Raw genomic sequence first — 19,708 nt, 5'->3', positions numbered from 1 at the left:
CGCGCGCACACACACACACACACACACACACACACACACACACACACACACACACACACACACACACACACACACACACACACACACACACACACACACTCACACACTCACACATACAGTATTTCTACCTTAGAATGGATGTTATCATTATGGCTGATGTGACGCTGAATATTATGAATTCCATGTTCTGTCCTGCCTCTATAGCGGTGGACTGATAATCAACACCTTCTGACTGTGTTTACAAATGAGATATTTATACATGTTTAATGTGTATAAATGCATACATGTTTGAATTCATGCACATTTTACATTAATGTGTCACTGCAATACACACACACATGCGCGCGCACACACACACACACACACACACACACACACACACACACACACACACACACACACACACACACGTCACATGCACGCACACTTTGGTATTTCTATGCCTGTGTGAATAGCAGTTAGCTGCATGTCAGTTTTCAACCTATCACGTGCACACACACATACACACACACACACACACACACACACACACACACACACACACACACACACACACACATACACAATGGTAAAAATTACATTTTGAGCCATGCCTAATACTGTATGTCATTGCATGATGGTGTCACAAAACAACAGCTCTACAAGCTAACAATGTGTCACCGTGCAAAGAATTGTTAGCTTGTAGATCTGTTGTTTTTTTTAGGCCAGTTACACGTTCACTCAGCAGACTCTAAATTAATGTTTAGTCACACGCCGGGAGGCAGAGCCTCTCCTTCGACTGTGCCACTGTGTTGTAATTACCTGAAGCTTAGCTTGCCCGTAAGGTCGCCGGTTCAAATCCCTGGGGCTGCAGGGAAGAATTAGAGCTGACAACTTCACTATAGGAAGATGTTTTAGCCTTTTTTTTAAAGTGAATCCCAAATGTCTGGTCCAGAGCTGCAACTATTGATCATTTTCTTATGGATTATTCTATGGCTGAATCCTCTGCTCTCCTCTGTGCATTTTCAGGGTTTCTTCAGCAAGCGGCTAAAAGGTTCTATAAAGAGAACAAAGAGTCAAACCAAACTGGACCGGAACACCAGCTTCAGACTGCCTTCACTACGATCGGCTGACAATGACAGGTACACCTTCCTCTTAACCCTATGCTTTAATGCTGTGTTCAAAGCTACAGGCTACCATTCATTGTCAATGGAAGCCAGACACATGAAGGTACAAAGCTACAGGCTACCATTCATTGTCAATGGAAGCCAGCGACATGAAGATACAAAGCTACAGGTTACCATTCATTGTCAATGGAAGCCAGCGACATGAAGATACAAAGCTACAGGCTACCATTCATTGTCAATGGAAGCCAGCGACATGAAGATACAAAGCTACAGGCTACCATTCATTGTCAATGGAAGCCAGCGACATGAAGATACAAAGCTACAGGCTACCATTCATTGTCAATGGAAGCCAGCGACATGAAGATACAAAGCTACAGGCTACCATTCATTGTCAATGGAAGCCAGCGACATGAAGATACAAAGCTACAGGCTACCATTCATTGTCAATGGAAGCCAGCGACATGAAGATACAAAGCTACAGGCTACCATTAATTGTCAATGGAAGCCAGCGACATGAAGATACAAAGCTACAGGCTACCATTCATTGTCAATGGAAGCCAGCGACATGAAGATACAAAGCTACAGGCTACCATTAATTGTCAATGGAAGCCAGCGACATGAAGATACAAAGCTACAGGCTACCATTAATTGTCAATGGAAGCCAGCGACATGAAGATACAAAGCTACAGGCTACCATTCATTGTCAATGGAAGCCAGCGACATGAAGATACAAAGCTACTAGGCTTTATAACAGGTCAAATATGAAGAGGTTTCTGCCCGACAGCAGCGATCCCACAGTTTGGACGCATGCTTGACATCAACGAGCGTGTTGATCAACACTTCAGTAGTGGGAAAAAATGCTCGCTTTTTAAAAAAATGTTAAAGTATCAATACAATACTGCACTGCTACAAGTAAAAGCCTGGAATGAAAAATTGAAAATTTACTAGAGTAAAAGTACAAAAGTATTCGTATGTAAATGTTGAAAGTACTTAGTTACTTCCCACCACTGCGTGAACGCAGCCTCACTGTCCTATGGTATAGCACAGTGTGTTCTATGGTATAGCACAGTGTGTTCTATGGTATAGTACAGTGTGTCCTATGGTATAGTACAGTGTGTTCTATGGTATAGCACAGTGTGTCCTATGGTATAGTACAGTGTGTCCTATGGTATAGCACAGTGTGTTCTATGGTATAGCACAGTGTGTCCTATGGTATAGCACAGTGTGTTCTATGGTATAGTACAGTGTGTCCTATGGTATAGCACAGTGTGTCCTATGGTATAGCACAGTGTGTCCTATGGTATAGTACAGTGTGTCCTATGGTATAGTACAGTGTGTCCTATGGTATAGCACAGTGTGTCCTATGGTATAGCACAGTGTGTCCTATGGTATAGTACAGTGTGTCCTATGGTATAGCACAGTGTGTCCTATGGTATAGCACAGTGTGTCCTATGGTATAGTACAGTGTGTCCTATGGTATAGTACAGTGTGTCCTATGGTATAGCACAGTGTGTCCTATGGTATAGCACAGTGTGTCCTATGGTATAGTACAGTGTGTCCTATGGTATAGCACAGTGTGTCCTATGGTATAGCACAGTGTGTCCTATGGTATAGCACAGTGTGTCCTATGGTATAGCACAGTGTGTCCTATGGTATAGTACAGTGTGTCCTATGGTATAGCACAGTGTGTCCTATGGTATAGCACAGTGTGTCCTATGGTATAGTACAGTGTGTCCTATGGTATAGCACAGTGTGTCCTATGGTATAGTACAGTGTGTCCTATGGTATAGTACAGTGTGTCCTATGGTATAGCACAGTGTGTCCTATGGTATAGTACAGTGTGTCCTATGGTATAGCACAGTGTGTCCTATGGTATAGCACAGTGTGTCCTATGGTATAGCACAGTGTGTCCTATGGTATAGTACAGTGTGTCCTATGGTATAGCACAGTGTGTCCTATGGTATAGCACAGTGTGTCCTATGGTATAGCACAGTGTGTCCTATGGTATAGCACAGTGTGTCCTATGGTATAGCACAGTGTGTCCTATGGTATAGCACAGTGTGTCCTATGGTATAGCACAGTGTGTCCTATGGTATAGCACAGTGTGTCCTATGGTATAGCACAGTGTGTCCTATGGTATAGTACAGTGTGTCCTATGGTATAGCACAGTGTGTCCTATGGTATAGCACAGTGTGTCCTATGGTATAGCACAGTGTGTCCTATGGTATAGTACAGTGTGTCCTATGGTATAGCACAGTGTGTCCTATGGTATAGTACAGTGTGTCCTATGGTATAGCACAGTGTGTCCTATGGTATAGCACAGTGTGTCCTATGGTATAGTACAGTGTGTCCTATGGTATAGCACAGTGTGTCCTATGGTATAGCACAGTGTGTCCTATGGTATAGCACAGTGTGTCCTATGGTATAGTACAGTGTGTCCTATGGTATAGTACAGTGTGTCCTATGGTATAGTACAGTGTGTCCTATGGTATAGCACAGTGTGTCCTATGGTATAGTACAGTGTGTCCTATGGTATAGCACAGTGTGTCCTATGGTATAGTACAGTGTGTCCTATGGTATAGTACAGTGTGTCCTATGATATAGTACAGTGTGTCCTATGGTATAGTACAGTGTGTCCTATGATATAGTACAGTGTGTCCTATGGTATAGTACAGTGTGTCCTATGGTATAGCACAGTGTGTCCTATGGTATAGTACAGTGTGTCCTATGGTATAGCACAGTGTGTCCTATGGTATAGCACAGTGTGTCCTATGGTATAGCACAGTGTGTCCTATGGTATAGTACAGTGTGTCCTATGGTATAGTACAGTGTGTCCTATGGTATAGCACAGTGTGTCCTATGGTATAGTACAGTGTGTCCTATGGTATAGTACAGTGTGTCCTATGGTATAGTACAGTGTGTCCTATGATATAGTACAGTGTGTCCTATGGTATAGTACAGTGTGTCCTATGGTATAGCACAGTGTGTCCTATGGTATAGCACAGTGTGTCCTATGGTATAGTACAGTGTGTCCTATGGTATAGCACAGTGTGTCCTATGATATAGTACAGTGTGTCCTATGGTATAGTACAGTGTGTCCTATGGTATAGCACAGTGTGTCCTATGATATAGCACAGTGTGTCCTATGGTATAGTACAGTGTGTCCTATGGTATAGCACAGTGTGTCCTATGATATAGCACAGTGTGTCCTATGGTATAGTACAGTGTGTCCTATGGTATAGCACAGTGTGTCCTATGGTATAGCACAGTGTGTCCTATGGTATAGTACAGTGTGTCCTATGGTATAGCACAGTGTGTCCTATGGTATAGCACAGTGTGTCCTATGGTATAGTACAGTGTGTCCAAATAGGGTATAGCACAGTGTGTCCTATGATATAGTACAGTGTGTCCTATGGTATAGCAGTGTGTCCAACGTATAGCACAGTGTGTCCTATGGTATAGCACAGTGTGTCCTATGATATAGCACAGTGTGTCCTATGATATAGCACAGTGTGTCCTATGGTATAGCACAGTGTGTCCTATGGTATAGCACAGTGTGTTCTATGGTATAGCACAGTGTGTCCTATGGTATAGCACAGTGTGTCCAACGTATAGCACAGTGTGTCCAACGTATAGCACAGTGTGTTCTATGGTATAGTACAGTGTGTCCTATGGTATAGTACAGTGTGTCCTATGGTATAGTACAGTGTGTCCTATGGTATAGTACAGTGTGTCCTATGGTATAGTACAGTGTGTCCTATGATATAGTACAGTGTGTCCTATGGTATAGTACAGTGTGTCCTATGGTATAGCACAGTGTGTCCTATGGTATAGCACAGTGTGTCCTATGGTATAGTACAGTGTGTCCTATGGTATAGCACAGTGTGTCCTATGATATAGTACAGTGTGTCCTATGGTATAGTACAGTGTGTCCTATGATATAGCACAGTGTGTCCTATGGTATAGTACAGTGTGTCCTATGGTATAGCACAGTGTGTCCTATGGTATAGTACAGTGTGTCCTATGGTATAGTACAGTGTGTCCTATGGTATAGCACAGTGTGTCCTATGGTATAGCACAGTGTGTCCTATGGTATAGTACAGTGTGTCCTATGGTATAGCACAGTGTGTCCTATGGTATAGCACAGTGTGTCCTATGGTATAGTACAGTGTGTCCAAATAGGGTATAGCACAGTGTGTCCTATGATATAGTACAGTGTGTCCTATGGTATAGCAGTGTGTCCAACGTATAGCACAGTGTGTCCTATGGTATAGCACAGTGTGTCCTATGATATAGCACAGTGTGTCCTATGATATAGCACAGTGTGTCCTATGGTATAGCACAGTGTGTCCTATGGTATAGCACAGTGTGTTCTATGGTATAGCACAGTGTGTCCTATGGTATAGCACAGTGTGTCCAACGTATAGCACAGTGTGTCCAACGTATAGCACAGTGTGTTCTATGGTATAGTACAGTGTGTCCTATGGTATAGCACAGTGTGTCCTATGGTATAGCACAGTGTGTCCTATGGTATAGCACAGTGTGTCCTATGGTATAGCACAGTGTGAAGGCAGCATCACTGTCCTACAACAAAAGGACCTGCGATGGCGGGACGCCACAAAGGTCCTTTCAGGTGTGCTTGGGACGGACATATCTTGCTGACAGTGGATCAGCTCTGCTGTCTGCATGCTGGCTCCTTTTAGGATGAGTATTTAACGCTGACTGGAGGCCTGCTGCCCCTCTCTCTCACACACACAGAGAGAGAGAGAGAGAGAGAGCTGAGTCACAGTCTAGTGACAGCGTGGAGAGACGGTGTGGTATCTAATGCAGGCCAGTGAGGACGTGTGGAGCGTTGTCCAGGGTGTTTTATGGAAGAAGAGTCTAAGATGTGTGGAGCGTTGTCCAGGGTGTTTTATGGAAGAAGAGTCTAAGATGTGTGGAGCGTTGTCCAGGGTGTTTTATGGAAGAAGAGTCTAAGGCCTCACTCAGACCTTTACTGCATTGCTGTATGCTTGTTGGATGAATGTTGTGTAGTGTCATGGCCGCCCCAATGCATTTCCAATGGAAGTCACATGGTTTGTAGTCCACATTTTGGACTACAAGCTGTTGTATGGCTTTCGGCTGTGTTTCGACTGCGCCCCTCCCCCTCATACAACACAAATGTTGTGTCAAACCATGTGACTCTCATTGGAAATGCATTGGGGCGGCCATGACACTACACAACATTCATCCAACAAGCATACAGCAATGCAGTAAAGGTCTGAGTGAGGCCTAAGATGTATGGAGCGTTGTTGTTACAAACGGTTTAAGTCTAGGGGTTTTACTGCCCGTAACATGTGAAAGAACAATACGGCTCATAAAAGAGTATCTGCTTTAATACACAGTTCACAGAATAAATACAAAGTGGCTTCGTGCATAATGAAATGATGAACAGAGTGGCTCTATGAGCCCAGAATAATTATAGAGTAACTTACATAGCAGAGTGGGGATGAACAGATGGACAAACACACTCTAACAAACAGACAAATGAAGCTACAACTAACACCTAACAAACACTCCTTCCCGAAGGGAGTAAATGTAAAGACACTCAGAATGAAACAGATAAGTGGACGGCTGGAGGGAAGGCCACACGCTGGCGTGCTCCCACACCACACGCAGCAGTGTTCCCACCCCGAAGTCCAGACATGGAGTGAGCTTTATAGTCTAGGAAGCGAGGCAGGACCAATCAGAGGGCTGATCAGGCTCCAAGCCAGGCCCTCCTCAGGACGGCAACACATTAGGGACACAAATGCTCAGCACCTGCAGGGGACAGAAGCAACAACCAGTACCAGGCAACATAATAGGCACTCCTCCTATAACCTAGTACCAGCTAAGCCAGCCTACTAATATATATATATATATAGAGATGATAACATCAGCTCTATATATACTCATCATCAATCACAAAACAGCCAACGGCTGTTACACTGTGGTTTTTTGGAAGAAGAGTCTAAGATGCGTGGAGCGTTGTCCAGGGTGTTTTATGGAAGAAGAGTCTAAGATGTGTGGAGCGTTGTCCAGGGTGTTTTATGGAAGAAGAGTCTAAGACAGGGGTTTTCAACAGGTGGTCCGTGGACCACTGGTGGTCCCTGGAAGTATTGCATGTGGTCCCTGACCAAATTGGAGGTCAAGAAATTCAACAGAAAAAAGGCGTTAGAATCTCAAGAGAGGGGGAAGTGCAGCGGATTGTCTGGTTGAGTCATTATTATCATTAGGAAATTATTAGTAGTCAATGGACCATTGGTTGAGAAACAGTGTAATGTATACACACGGGATGCATAGCAAGTGTTACAAAAGCATTAATCTTAGCCCATATCCCCAGATTCCCCAACCAACGCAACAGTGGTCCCCAGGTTGATTCTAAGTCAGGGTGGTGGTCCCTGGTTCACAATCAGTTGAAAATCCCTGGTCTAAGATGTGTGGAGCGTTGTCCGGGGTGTTTTAGGGACGGGAGAAGAGTCTAGGACGCGATGCGTGGAGCGTTGTCCAGGGTGTTTTATGGAAGAAGAGTCTAAGATGTGTGGAGCGTTGTCCAGGGTGTTTTAGGGATGGGAGTAGAGTCTAGGACGCGATGCGTGGAGCATTGTCCAGGGTGTTTTAGGGAATGGAGAAGAGTCTAGGACGCGTAGAGGGATGCCCAGCGTGTTTTAGGGATGGGAGAAGAGTCTAGGACGCGTGGAGCATTGTCCAGGGTGTTTTAGGGATGGGAGAAGAGTCTAGGACGCGTGGAGCATTGTCCAGGGTGTTTTAGGGAATGGAGAAGAGTCTAGGACGCGTGGAGTGTTGTCCAGGGTGTTTTAGGGAATGGAAAAGAGTCTAGGACGCGTAGAGCGATACCCAGCGTGTTTTAGGGACGGGAGAAGAGTCTAGGACGCGTGTAGCGTTGTCCAGGGTGTTTTAGGGAAGGGAGAAGAGTCTAGGATGTGTGAGTATTGTCCAGGGTGTTTTAGGGAAGGGAGAAGAGTCTAGGATGTGTGGAGCGTTGTCCAGGGTGTTTTAGGTAAGGGAGAAGAGTCTAGGACGTGTGGAGCGTTGTCCAGGGTGTTTTAGGGAAGGGTGTGTGTGGTGGACCATGTCCTTTAATTGGATTGGAAGTTTAAGTCTTAAAAAGCTTTTAAAGGCATATTGATGGTTAGAATGCAGTTGCACAGCTGTGAGTGTTTGAAACGACCTGCATGGATCCTTTCTGTTTTTTGTTGTTTTCTAAACAATCTAAACAATATCTAAAAAAAAAAGCTTTAGGTGGCTCATCTGAGACTTTTAAAACCTCGGATGAAGCACAATTGATAGATGGATAGATGGATGGATGGATGGATGGATGGATGGATGGGCGGATGGATGGATGGACAGACAGACAGACAGACAGGCTGTGAGTCCAGTCCAGGCAGGCAGGCAGGCAGACAGACAGACAGGCTGTGAGTCAGGTCATATGTGCATGAGGCGCAGACAGGAGGATGGAGAGAAAAGCAGTGAGGGATCTGATTTCTCACTCTGCTCTCGCCCCGCGTTCTCCGCTGAGAAGGGTCATGTTCTCTGCAGGTCTGTCTGTCTGTCTGTCTGTCTGTCTGTCTGTCTGTCTGTCTGTCTGTCTGTCTGTCTGTCTGTCTGTCTGTCTGTCTGTCTGTCTGTCTGTCTGTCTGTCTGTCTGTCTGTCTGTCTGTCTGTCTGTCTGTCTGTGTATATAATGTTTCACAAAGCGGCTCACCAGCAACACTGGACAGACAGACAAAATATAACCATGCAGACACACAGCTGGTCACTGAGACAGCTGTGTTACTATTGGTCACTGAGACAGCTGTGTTACTATTGGTCACTGGGACAGCTGTGTTACCATTGGTCACTGAGACAGCTGTGTTACCATTGGTCACTGGGACAGCTGTGTTACTATTGGTCACTGAGACAGCTGTGTTACTATTGGTCACTGGGACAGCTGTGTTACTATTGGTCACTGGGACAGCTGTGTTACTATTGGTCACTGGGACAGCTGTGTTACTATTGGTCACTGGGACAGCTGTGTTACTATTGGTCACTGAGACAGCTGTGTTACTATTGGTCACTGAGACAGCTGTGTTACTATTGGTCACTGAGACAGCTGTGTTACTATTGGTCACTGGGACAGCTGTGTTACTATTGGTCACTGGGACAGCTGTGTTACTATTGGTCACTGGGACAGCTGTGTTACTATTGGTCACTGGGACAGCTGTGTTACTATTGGTCACTGATTGGTCACACACACCAACCATCAACCCACAACATGTACTGTGAACTTTGACCGCTCCCCCCCCCCCTAAACTGTCAACGGTAGCACAGTGGTTTTACTGGTCAGCTCACAGAATGAATGTTTCTGTCTGTCTGTCGCCCCCCCCCTTTCTCCTTCTCTCTCTCTCTCTCTCTCTCTCTCTCTCTCTCTCTCTCTCTCTCTCTCTCTCAGTGTAATGTTGTTAAAGTCTGATCATATTTCAGTAACTCATTCCGGTAGCTTCCTGTCTCTCTGTGTGTATCGACCCGTCTGGATGCTGGAATCACATCTCTGATACAGAGAGATTTTAGCTTCTACACATTTTAAAATAGAACATGGATTATGTCTTATTATTATATAGTTCTCATGTACAGTATATGGAAACGTTTTGTTGTTCAACAGTGTGTTGTGTTTCCCAGTAGAAGGTCAGAATTAGTTTGTGCTCTCATCCAGACTTAGCAATGTTCTTGTCAAACTACCTTACCGGTAACAAACTCCTCTTCTTCCTGGTCTCTAAACTGCCTCCCCTTGGCCAGCCAGGGAGGGGAAAGGAACTGGTTGGAATAACGTGTTCCTTCCACATGCTACGTCCAACCGGGGAAACTCCCCTTGTCAGGTGAAAAGAAGTGGCTTGGACTCCTCATTCATTGAAAGAAACATGAGGTCAGTCCGTTGCTCTCCCCAGGTTGGCAAAGGGAGTGTAGCGCCCAGCATTACACTACTATATTGACAAAAAATGGATTACAAAAATTTTGGGATATATATATTTTTTTACCATCACCACTACCACTACTAGTACTACTATTACTTATTTTACTACTATTTACAACTATCACTACTGTCACATCGCAACATCTTGGAACCAATCGACCACTTTGATATCTTCCAGTCAGGATTTGGACCACACCACAGCACTGAGGCTGCTCTCATTGACGTCTTCAATGACATCCACTCAAAGACAGACAGTGGTAGAATTTCAGTCTCAGTATCACGAGACCTCAGTGCTGCATTCGACACGGTCGACCACAACATACTGCTAGACTAGACTTGAAATCTGGGTGGGACCTTCTGGCACAGTACTATTTTAAATCATACTTAAAGGACAGGGACTACTTTGTGTCTATAGCTAATTACACAGCTTGGCGGACAAAGAATTATGTGTAGTTCTGCAAGAATCCATTCTACTGTTCAATATCTAAACAAAGGCACAAACTGAAGCAATTGATTTTGGAGCCAAGGAAGACTTCTGCATAATTAGTACATTTACATTTGGCACTTAAAGCTAAGTTTCATGCCAGTGCTCTTTACTCAAGTAACATTTATTTTGAAAACAGGACTTTTACTTCAGAGTATTTCTACATGGTGGTATTGCTACGTAAAAAACATAAACTGAGTACCTGTACTTCTTACACCACCGGTGTGTGCGTGCACGTGTGCACCTGCTTTCATTTGTGCGAGCTTGTGTTTGTATGTTTACGTGTATTACTATACTTGTGAGGACCAAATATCCCCGCAAGTATAGTAGAATTTGAGCAATAGGCCCAATTTATACTTGGTTATGTTCCGGTGTCGTGCGTGCCAAACATAGCAGTTCCAAAAGCTTACAAGTCACAACAACTGTGCTTGTGTGTGCGTGCGTGCGTGCGTGCGTGCGTGCGTGCGTGCGTGCGTGCGTGCGTGCGTGCGTGCGTGCGTGCGTGCGTGCGTGTCTCCCTGCTGTGTCACCCCCGTCACGTGGGGTGTCACCCTACGTCACTCGGCTGCCTAGCGCCTGCCTCTCCCTCCGGGGGGGGGTGGGGGGTGGGCGTCACTATGGCGACGCCCTCTGGGGCCTGAGGCGATTGGTCGGTTCCAGGGGATGTTGGTTTTTTTAATCAGCTGGGAAGAGAAGGCACTTGAGTTTGTCGCTCCTCATACTTAAGAGGAAGTGAGAGAGGGATGAGGAGAGAAACAGGAGGAGTAGCAGGAGGTGAAGATGCCTGGCTGAGATGCTTTGGGGAGGAGGTGCTGTATCCTGGCTGTGTGGTTGTTTATCGTAGGTATCGCCTCCTCCTCCTCCCCTCTCCTCTCATATCCTCCCCTCTCCTCTCCCCCCTCCCCTCCCCTCTCCTATCCTCCCCTCCCATCTCCTCTCCTCCCCCCCCTCCCCTCTCCTATCCTCCCCTCCCATCTCCTCTCTCCTGTTTTCATTCATTGCCTGCAGCCTGACCTTTGTATCCATCACAATGACGCAGGTCACATCCCCAGCGGACATCCAACTGCTGTGTGTGTTTGTGTGTGATCTGTTATTGTTAAATAGCCGATCAAAAAGTCGCACAAAAGTAGTAGATCCGCCAAACCGAAACGTTGTGAGGTTGTCGATCTGCTACAGTACGTTTGCTACTTTTGAATGTGAACCCTGGAAAGTGGCAGTTGTTGTTGACAGACGTGTGTGAGAGGTTTCCGCCCGACAGAGGCGATATTCGAAGCGCTCTCCTGCTCGTAAAATGCTTTCTGGACACTTACCATGGATAAAAAATGTGATCATTGTATCAATATTATATCCATGTCATGATATTAGACTGGATATTGTCTGTGATTTTGGATGTTTTACTATTGTGATATGGCTTATAAATATCGGATTGGGAAAAATCTGTATCGGCAGATACTCAAAATCCAATGATCGGAATCGGATTGGGAGCAAAACAAACGTGATTGAGACATCCCTAGTGTTTAATGTCTGTTTCCTAATAATAATCGAAATCTACACACAAACTAGTAACTAGTTTATTTGAAGTTTTCAAATAAATGCCTCTGAGATGTAGTGAGTAGAATAGAGTAGAATTAAAAGTACATACTACATACTTAAGTAAATATACTTACAGTAGCAACCTTCCACCACTGCACAGTACTTAGTTCGGTTTTTGCCATGAAAAACGATTTATAACGAGACACAGGAAGGTTGCTCTGCTCGTTCAATAGACTAATTAGCAGTTAATTACCGTAAGGACACTATCTGACATGGTTACTGTCAGTGTTCTTATTTCTTTTGTCCTGCATGATGAAAGCATTGTTGTTGATGGGTGTATGTCGTTGTTTATGCTGTTGTACATCGTTGCTGTCGGCCAGAAACCTCTTAGCTCCATATTCTAAGGGCTGTATTAATGCACTTGGGGGATGGGGAGCCCTCTTAAGGACCCCTCTGACCACTTTGAGAACCACTGCCCTAGAAGGAGTTCAAGGAGCGAATTTCGGAGCACGTAAAAAATCACGTCAATGTTAATCATGTTTGCACACTGCCGCCGAATAAATATATCATCCGTTTTTCGCAGCTGTCTTTCATCATTTGAGCAGTGCTGTCCTTCCAGAGCTACCATCCTTGTTTTTGTTTTGTTTCTGCCAACATGGTCTCGGTTGAGAAGTTGATCATCTCGTTGAAGAGCACAAAATACTTTATGAAAAGCAACATGCAGACTTCAAAGACAGAGTCTTGCACGCGTCTGCCCGAGTGCGTGTGAAAATAGGCAGCAGCGCACGCACACACACTCACTCACTCACACTCTCTCTCACACACACACACACACACAAAGCATTGGAAGAATGCAGAGAGCGAGAGAAACAGAGAGTGAGAGAGAGATAGAAAAACACGGTGACATCGCATAATTATGATTGGATCAGGGAGATCATCTTCACTGCTGCTGCCTGCTCCACTCAAACACACAGCAGCTTGGCACCTCCTCCTTATGCTAGCCACATTTTTCTGTGGGATGGCATCCCATTCCTCAACCAGGTTTTGTCAAGTCATCCAACGTGACTTGACAAAAGTCACGTTGGATGAGTGTTCAAATGGGTTGAGGTCTGAATGGCAGGCCATTCCATCCTCTCCACTCCCAAATTCTGGATGATCCTCAGATCCTGGCTCTGTGGGGGCGAGCGTTGTCATCCTGGAGGATGGCGTTAGGGCTCTGTGGGGGCGAGTGTTGTCATCGTGGAGGATGGCTAGGTCCCAGATTCTGAAGATATGGGATCGCCACTGGCTCCAGAATCTCACTGCATTGAGATTGCATTTAATGATGACAAGTTGTGTCTTGCCTGTGAGAGAGATACTGCCCCATACCATGCCAAGCTGTTGTCTGTGAGAGAGATACTGCCCCATACCATACCAAGCTGTTGTCTGTGAGAGAGATACTGCCCCATACCATACCAAGCTGTTGTCTGTGAGAGAGATACTGCCCCATACCATACCAAGCTGTTGTCTGTGAGAGAGATACTGCCCCATACCATACCAAGCTGTTGTCTGTGAGAGAGATACTGCCCCATACCATACCAAGCTGTTGTCTGTGAGAGAGATACTGCCCCATACCATACCAAGCTGTTGTCTGTGAGAGAGATACTGCCCCATACCATACCAAGCTGTTGTCTGTGAGAGAGATACTGCCCCATACCATACCAAGCTGTTGTCTGTGAGAGAGATACTGCCCCATACCATACCAAGCTGTTGTCTGTGAGAGAGATACTGCCCCATACCATACCAAGCTGTTGTCTGTGAGAGAGATACTGCCCCATACCATACCAAGCTGTTGCCTGTGAGAGAGATACTGCCCCATACCATACCAAGCTGTTGCCTGTGAGAGAGATACTGCCCCATACCATACCAAGCTGTTGTGGCTGTGTAAAGTGTGTATGGATCTTCCAGACGCTACTGAGTTCCCTAACACTGAGTGTAACATTAATAAAGTGTAAAAATTACCAATAAGTGTTTTTTTCCCCTTATTACTGTGTGAGAGTGCAATCCACTAAGCAACTCAAAGCTAGGGTGAATAGTGAATACCACTAGCCATTTTGGCAAATGTTTTTGAGGCACTACCCAGACATTTAGCTGTGTTGCTCATTCCACAAATGCCCGATTCTTATACAATATATGCCCTTCAGACGTGCTCCGTATATTTTACGATCATCTTTTTCCACAAGGCACTTGCTTGCGTCTCTCTCGCTGTCATATTCAAAGTAATCCCATATTGGACTGTGTCTCTTTCTTCCAACTTTAGCTATTTTTCCAAGTAACATGTAGTCAGTTTCAGGCAGCACTAGCATGGTGCAGAATGTAAACAAGCGACGTAAAGCGTGGCTACATGCTGCCGTACGGTGCTTAAAACTGCTGTAAAACTTAAAATAAATATAATTAATTTAAAAAGATTACATTATAAATATCCAAAAAAAACTAGAGTATTTTGTCTATAATTTCAGTTAGTTTTAGTTAGTTTTGTGAATTTATTTTTATTTTTTATTTAGTTTCAGTTAACTAAATGTTTCTAGTTTTAGTTTTTTATTTAGTGTTAGTTAACTATTTTAACCTTGGTGTGTGTCTCTTCCAGATCACGGGCACTACCCAAGCTGAAGGAGTCCAGCTCCCATGAGTCTCTGCTGTCTCCGGGCAGCGCCGTGGAGGCACTGGACCTGAACATGGAGGAGGACATTTACATTAAACCTCTGCACAGCAGCATCCTGGGACAGGACTACTGCTTTGAGGTACGCGCGCGCGCGCACACACACACACACACACACACACACACACACACACACACACACACACACACACACACAGTCGAGTCACACAGTTTGTATTAATATTAATAATAAACTTTGTATTAATAAACAATATATTAGCGACAACGATTTCATGAATGCCGTTTTTAAAGAGTAAGCCGAAATATAGCAGATCTACAAGTGTGAGCTTGTATGTAGATCAGCTATTTATCTCTCTGTGTGTGTGTGTGTGTGTGTGTGTGTGTGTGTGTGTGTGTGTGTGTGTGTGTGTGTGTGTGTGTGTGTGTGTGTGTGTGTGTGTGTGTGTGTGTGTGTGTGTGTGTGTGTGTGTGTGTGTGTGTGTGTGTGTGTGTGTGTGTGTGTGTGTATATAGGTGACGTACTCAGGAGGCAGTAAGTGCTTCAGTTGTGCTTCAGCGTCAGAAAGAGACAAATGGATGGAGAACCTGAGACGAACCGTTCAACCAAACAAGGTGACTTTTAAACATCATCCCTCTCTCTGTCTCCATTTCTGGCTGCATGCTTTGCTAAATACATCAGCATCTGTTGCTTAGCAAGCAACAGACCATGTATGTACTGCATGTGTGTGTATAAACCAAAACCAGCTTGGTGGCTCACCACGACTATGACGACAAAAGTAGTCGTAGTCAACATAATTCTGATCACTTTCAGTGCGACTTCACGATTTATGAGCGATAGACACATTGACAACCATTCAAAATCCATCAGAAGGTTATCTTTGATGCTGTCAGTCTCACTCAACTCGCAGAACGTTTCGTTATGGACGCCGGAGATGAGGAGGGTGATATTTGTCACTGCACATATAGGCAAAGACAATGGCTATACGTCTATATCAGGAATAAGTGGCATTACGACTAAATTGGGAGAAAAAGAGGTAAAATAAAAAGTGTAAGATGTATGTATATCTGTCTGATTCTCTCCATGACGCCACCCCCCCCCCCCCCCCACTCTCTCTCTCTCTCTCTCTCTCTCTCTCTCTCTCTCTCTCTCTCTCTCTCTCTCTCTCTCTCTCTCTCTCTTCCCCCCGTCAGGATAATTGCCGTCGGTCGGAGAACATGCTCCGTCTGTGGATCATCGAGGCGAAGGACCTGCCGCCGAAGAAGAAGTATTTCTGCGAGCTGTGCTTGGACGACGTGCTGTTCGCTCGCACCACCAGCAAGCCTCGCCACGACTGCCTGTTCTGGGGAGAGCACTTCGACTTCTCCGGCCTGCCGGCCGTGCGCAGCGTCACCGTGCACGTCTACCGCGACAGGTAACTGTTACCAGAGCCTCCTATTGAGAGTTGCGCTAATGAAGGGCGGCAGAAAGCAGCGCCGGTCACGTGGTTCATGTAACTCCAAATAGTGACACACGCCCATAGAAGAACTGGCCCGATGAAGTGAATGGAGATGACGCAAATCTCCTTAACACATTCTGTGACAAAACGTTTTGATACGTTTTTATCAGCACACCCCTCCTGTGCCAGAACGTAATATTATGTTTTTATTACAAAATTAACAAAGAAAAAAAAGAAAAACTAAATCCCATTCCTAGAAATGTAGTGCAGTCAAGATACATGCTTTGTCCTTGAAATTTGGTGTGAAACTCACAAGTATGATGTATCCAAAAACATATACAGTATATACAAATTTACTCAAGTAAATGTACTGTACTCTCCAGCACTGATTTGCAGAGACAAAGTCCTTGATTCTTGAATCCTGATGATTAAATATGGAATCTTGATTCTTGAATATTGAATCCTGATTCTTAAATCTTGAACCTCGACAGCGACAAGAAGAAGAAGAAGGACAAGAACAACTACGTGGGATTGGTCAACATCCCCGTTGCCGGGGTGACGGGACGACAGTTCGTGGAGAAGTGGTACCCAGTGAGCACGCCCACCACCAGCAAGGTCAAAGGTGAGAGTCAGAGGCTAACCCCGCCCCTCTAGGATTAGATTCAGGGTTATAATTTAAGTAATCTATTATTTAAAAATCACACCCGTGTGAAGTGAGGGGCGCTCTTATCATTTCATTTTCATACATCATCTCATGAACAACTGAATTTATGTGATTGGTTAGCCGATTTGCTCGTCTACATATGACGTAACTTTTCCCTTCATTGTCAATGGCATTTAATGTTTGCGTTGCCACACATTTACATCATAGTTGAGGCACATATGACCTAATTTCTCCTTTCATTGTCAATGGAAAATATGAGACGGTGTGTGGACAAATGCTGTATATAGGAGGGGCTAGGGCTCCCCAAAAAAAGAAAAAAAGATTAATAATCTATCCCTGTTTTAGGCCTTTTGTTTTTATTATCATTATTTGTTTTAATATTGAAAATAGTGCTGCTACCAGATCTTAATGTATCATGAAAGTGACACGTTGAGAGCTGCTCTTTTGAGCTTGTAGATCGGCTATTTTCTGTGAATGTTCCCCCCAGACTAGAGATGCTAGGGTTGAAGCAGAGTGCATTCCACTCAGAATGATTCCAACACCGGGACATAAAACATCCATGGGGAGCACGTCAAATTGAATGAAGCATCGGGCGATACACGGGATAACACTTTAAAGCAAAATGATACAACACTCTGTTTCAATGTTTCATACTCCTTGATTGCAAAGAGACATTGTAGTGCCTCAGCAAACTAGCATCACAGTTAAACCAATAACCTAGAATCTAGAACCTAGAGTCTATACATTGAAACTATAGGATACCAGCTAAACTATGAACTTCTCATTTGTGGTGAACTTTTGGGGTTTTCAAAATAAAAGAAACCACGGGTGCATCGTGTTGGCGGGGTAGCCACAGGGCTGGAGTCAATGGTGGCGGTCAATGGGTTAAGGTTAACTTTAGCTGTATTCAGTCAGTGGTGTTATTATTTTCTTCATCATCATTGCAGGTGGAGGGCCTTCTATCCGCATCAAGTGTCGTTTCCAGACCATCTCCATCTTGCCTATGGAACAGTACAAGGAGTTTGCAGAGTTTATCACCAACAACTACACCATGCTGTGTTCTGTCCTGGAGCCTGTTATCAGCGTCAAGAACAAAGAGGAGATGGCCTGTGCTCTGGTCCACATACTGCAGAGCACTGGACGAGCAAGGGTTAGTTCATACTGCATGCTTTACTGTATACACTATACAGCATTATGCTGCTTTATAGAGCGTCGCAGTCCCGCCTCCTACCCTGGACCAGGAAATGAAACCCAATGCATTATTCTCATAGACATTTCTTAAAGTATTTATTTAAAGACGGTTACGCCGCGGACAAAGCCAACTCGAGTCGTGACAACTCATGACAACACAAACAATATTTTGGACCAAACAAATAATTAGAAAGAAGAAAAAAACGGCAGGTTACAACACTTTTTTTGTTGTTTTTCTTCTTTGTAATTATTTGTTTGGTCCAAAATATTGTTTGTGTTGTCATGAGTTGTCACGACTCGAGTTGGCTTTGTCCGCGGCGTAACCGTCTTTAAATAAATACTTTAAGAAATGTCTATGAGAATAATGCCTTGGGTTTTATTTCCTGGTCCAGGGTAGGAGGCGGGACTGCGACGCTCTATACAGGCCCCTTTATACTGGTTTACCAGTATACTACATTATACAGGTTTGTTTACAGTATACTGGTTTATACTGGTTTATATATGGTTGTTTATACTGGCTCATACTGCATTATACTGGTTTATACAGGTCCGTTTATACAGGTTTACCGGTATACTAAATTATACTGGTTTACTGTATACAGGTCCGATAATACTGGTTTATACTGCCTTATACCTCATTATACTGGTCCCATTATACTGGTTTATACTGCATTATACACTGGTTTATGCAGGTCAGTTTACTGGTTTTTACTAAAGCCATAAGCCACTAGAGGCCACAGTTTAGTATTTTATAAGGGCTGAGAGGCAGCTGTAGCATGCCGAAAAACGAGATTTGTTTGTGGAAGGCGTCTTTATAACAGTCACTTGTACTTTTTAAAGATATCGATTGAATTTTGAGAAATGAAGTTGTAGATGTCTTGAAATATAATTTCTCCAGGTAAGAATATATATCTTATATCTTATTATTTCCATACCATTATCCTGGTAAGATATACATCTTACCATTACGACTAGTGAGTAAATGCAATTTTCACTTGGAGGAATGTGATTATGGATATCTACAACGTAATTACAGATAGGAGTGTGGTTCGATTAAATGTTAAAACGGGCTTGCCAAAGCACACATTCCCCCGTGAGACCAATAAAGATCAATCTAGAGCTATCTAACGCAACACACAATAGCTTTAATGACTATCCACCCCTCCCTTATCCTCTCCTATCCTCCCCTCCCTTATCCTCTCCTTCCCTCCCCGCCCTTACCCTCCCCTCCCATCCTCCCCTCCCTTACCCTCTACTCCCCACCCCTCCCCTCTCCAGGACTTCCTGACAGACTTGGTGATGGCGGAGGTGGACCGCTGTGCGGACCATGACGTTCTCATCTTCAGAGAAAACACGCTGGCCACCAAGGCCATCGAGGAGTACCTCAAACTGGTGGGACAGAAATACCTTCACGACGCTCTGGGTGAGTAGAACTAAAGCTCACTGATGTAGCAGTCGCAGTGTGACTAACGCCCCATGCCAGGGTTTCTCAAAGTGAGTGCCGTGTTCAAGGGTGCCTCAGAATACATTGGTAATATTTGGAATTTGTCAATATCACTTCAGTTTAACCCCTTAACCCCTCTACACTTAGTAAAACAGACCCGAGTTGTACTTGGCGAGTTCTTTTTCAATCTACACCAAATCTCT

General features: G+C 44.4%; 1 protein-coding gene across 5 annotated transcripts in view; it reads left to right on the top strand.

Annotated features, from left to right (window-relative positions):
- The window catches only part of rasal2 (RAS protein activator like 2), a 110,839-nt gene that overhangs the window by 70,086 nt on the left and 21,045 nt on the right, over positions 1-19,708 (top strand). For all 5 annotated transcript variants that reach the window (XR_013792388.1, XM_079529603.1, XM_079529601.1 and 2 more), the window contains exons 5-11: positions 1,009-1,121; positions 14,739-14,892; positions 15,284-15,382; positions 15,962-16,182; positions 16,698-16,828; positions 17,818-18,020; positions 19,340-19,484. Coding sequence is in view for 4 of the 5 variants with exons in the window: in XM_079529603.1 (XP_079385729.1) it covers positions 1,009-1,121; positions 14,739-14,892; positions 15,284-15,382; positions 15,962-16,182; positions 16,698-16,828; positions 17,818-18,020; positions 19,340-19,484 (1,066 nt within the window). In the remaining variant the exon portion in view is untranslated. The remainder of the gene's footprint in view (positions 1-1,008; positions 1,122-14,738; positions 14,893-15,283; positions 15,383-15,961; positions 16,183-16,697; positions 16,829-17,817; positions 18,021-19,339; positions 19,485-19,708) is intronic.

The sequence above is a fragment of the Electrona antarctica genome (assembly GCF_951216825.1).
Source record: "Electrona antarctica genome assembly, chromosome: 19".
Taxonomy (NCBI): domain Eukaryota; kingdom Metazoa; phylum Chordata; class Actinopteri; order Myctophiformes; family Myctophidae; genus Electrona; species Electrona antarctica.
This window is presented reverse-complemented; position numbering and strand designations above follow the sequence as displayed.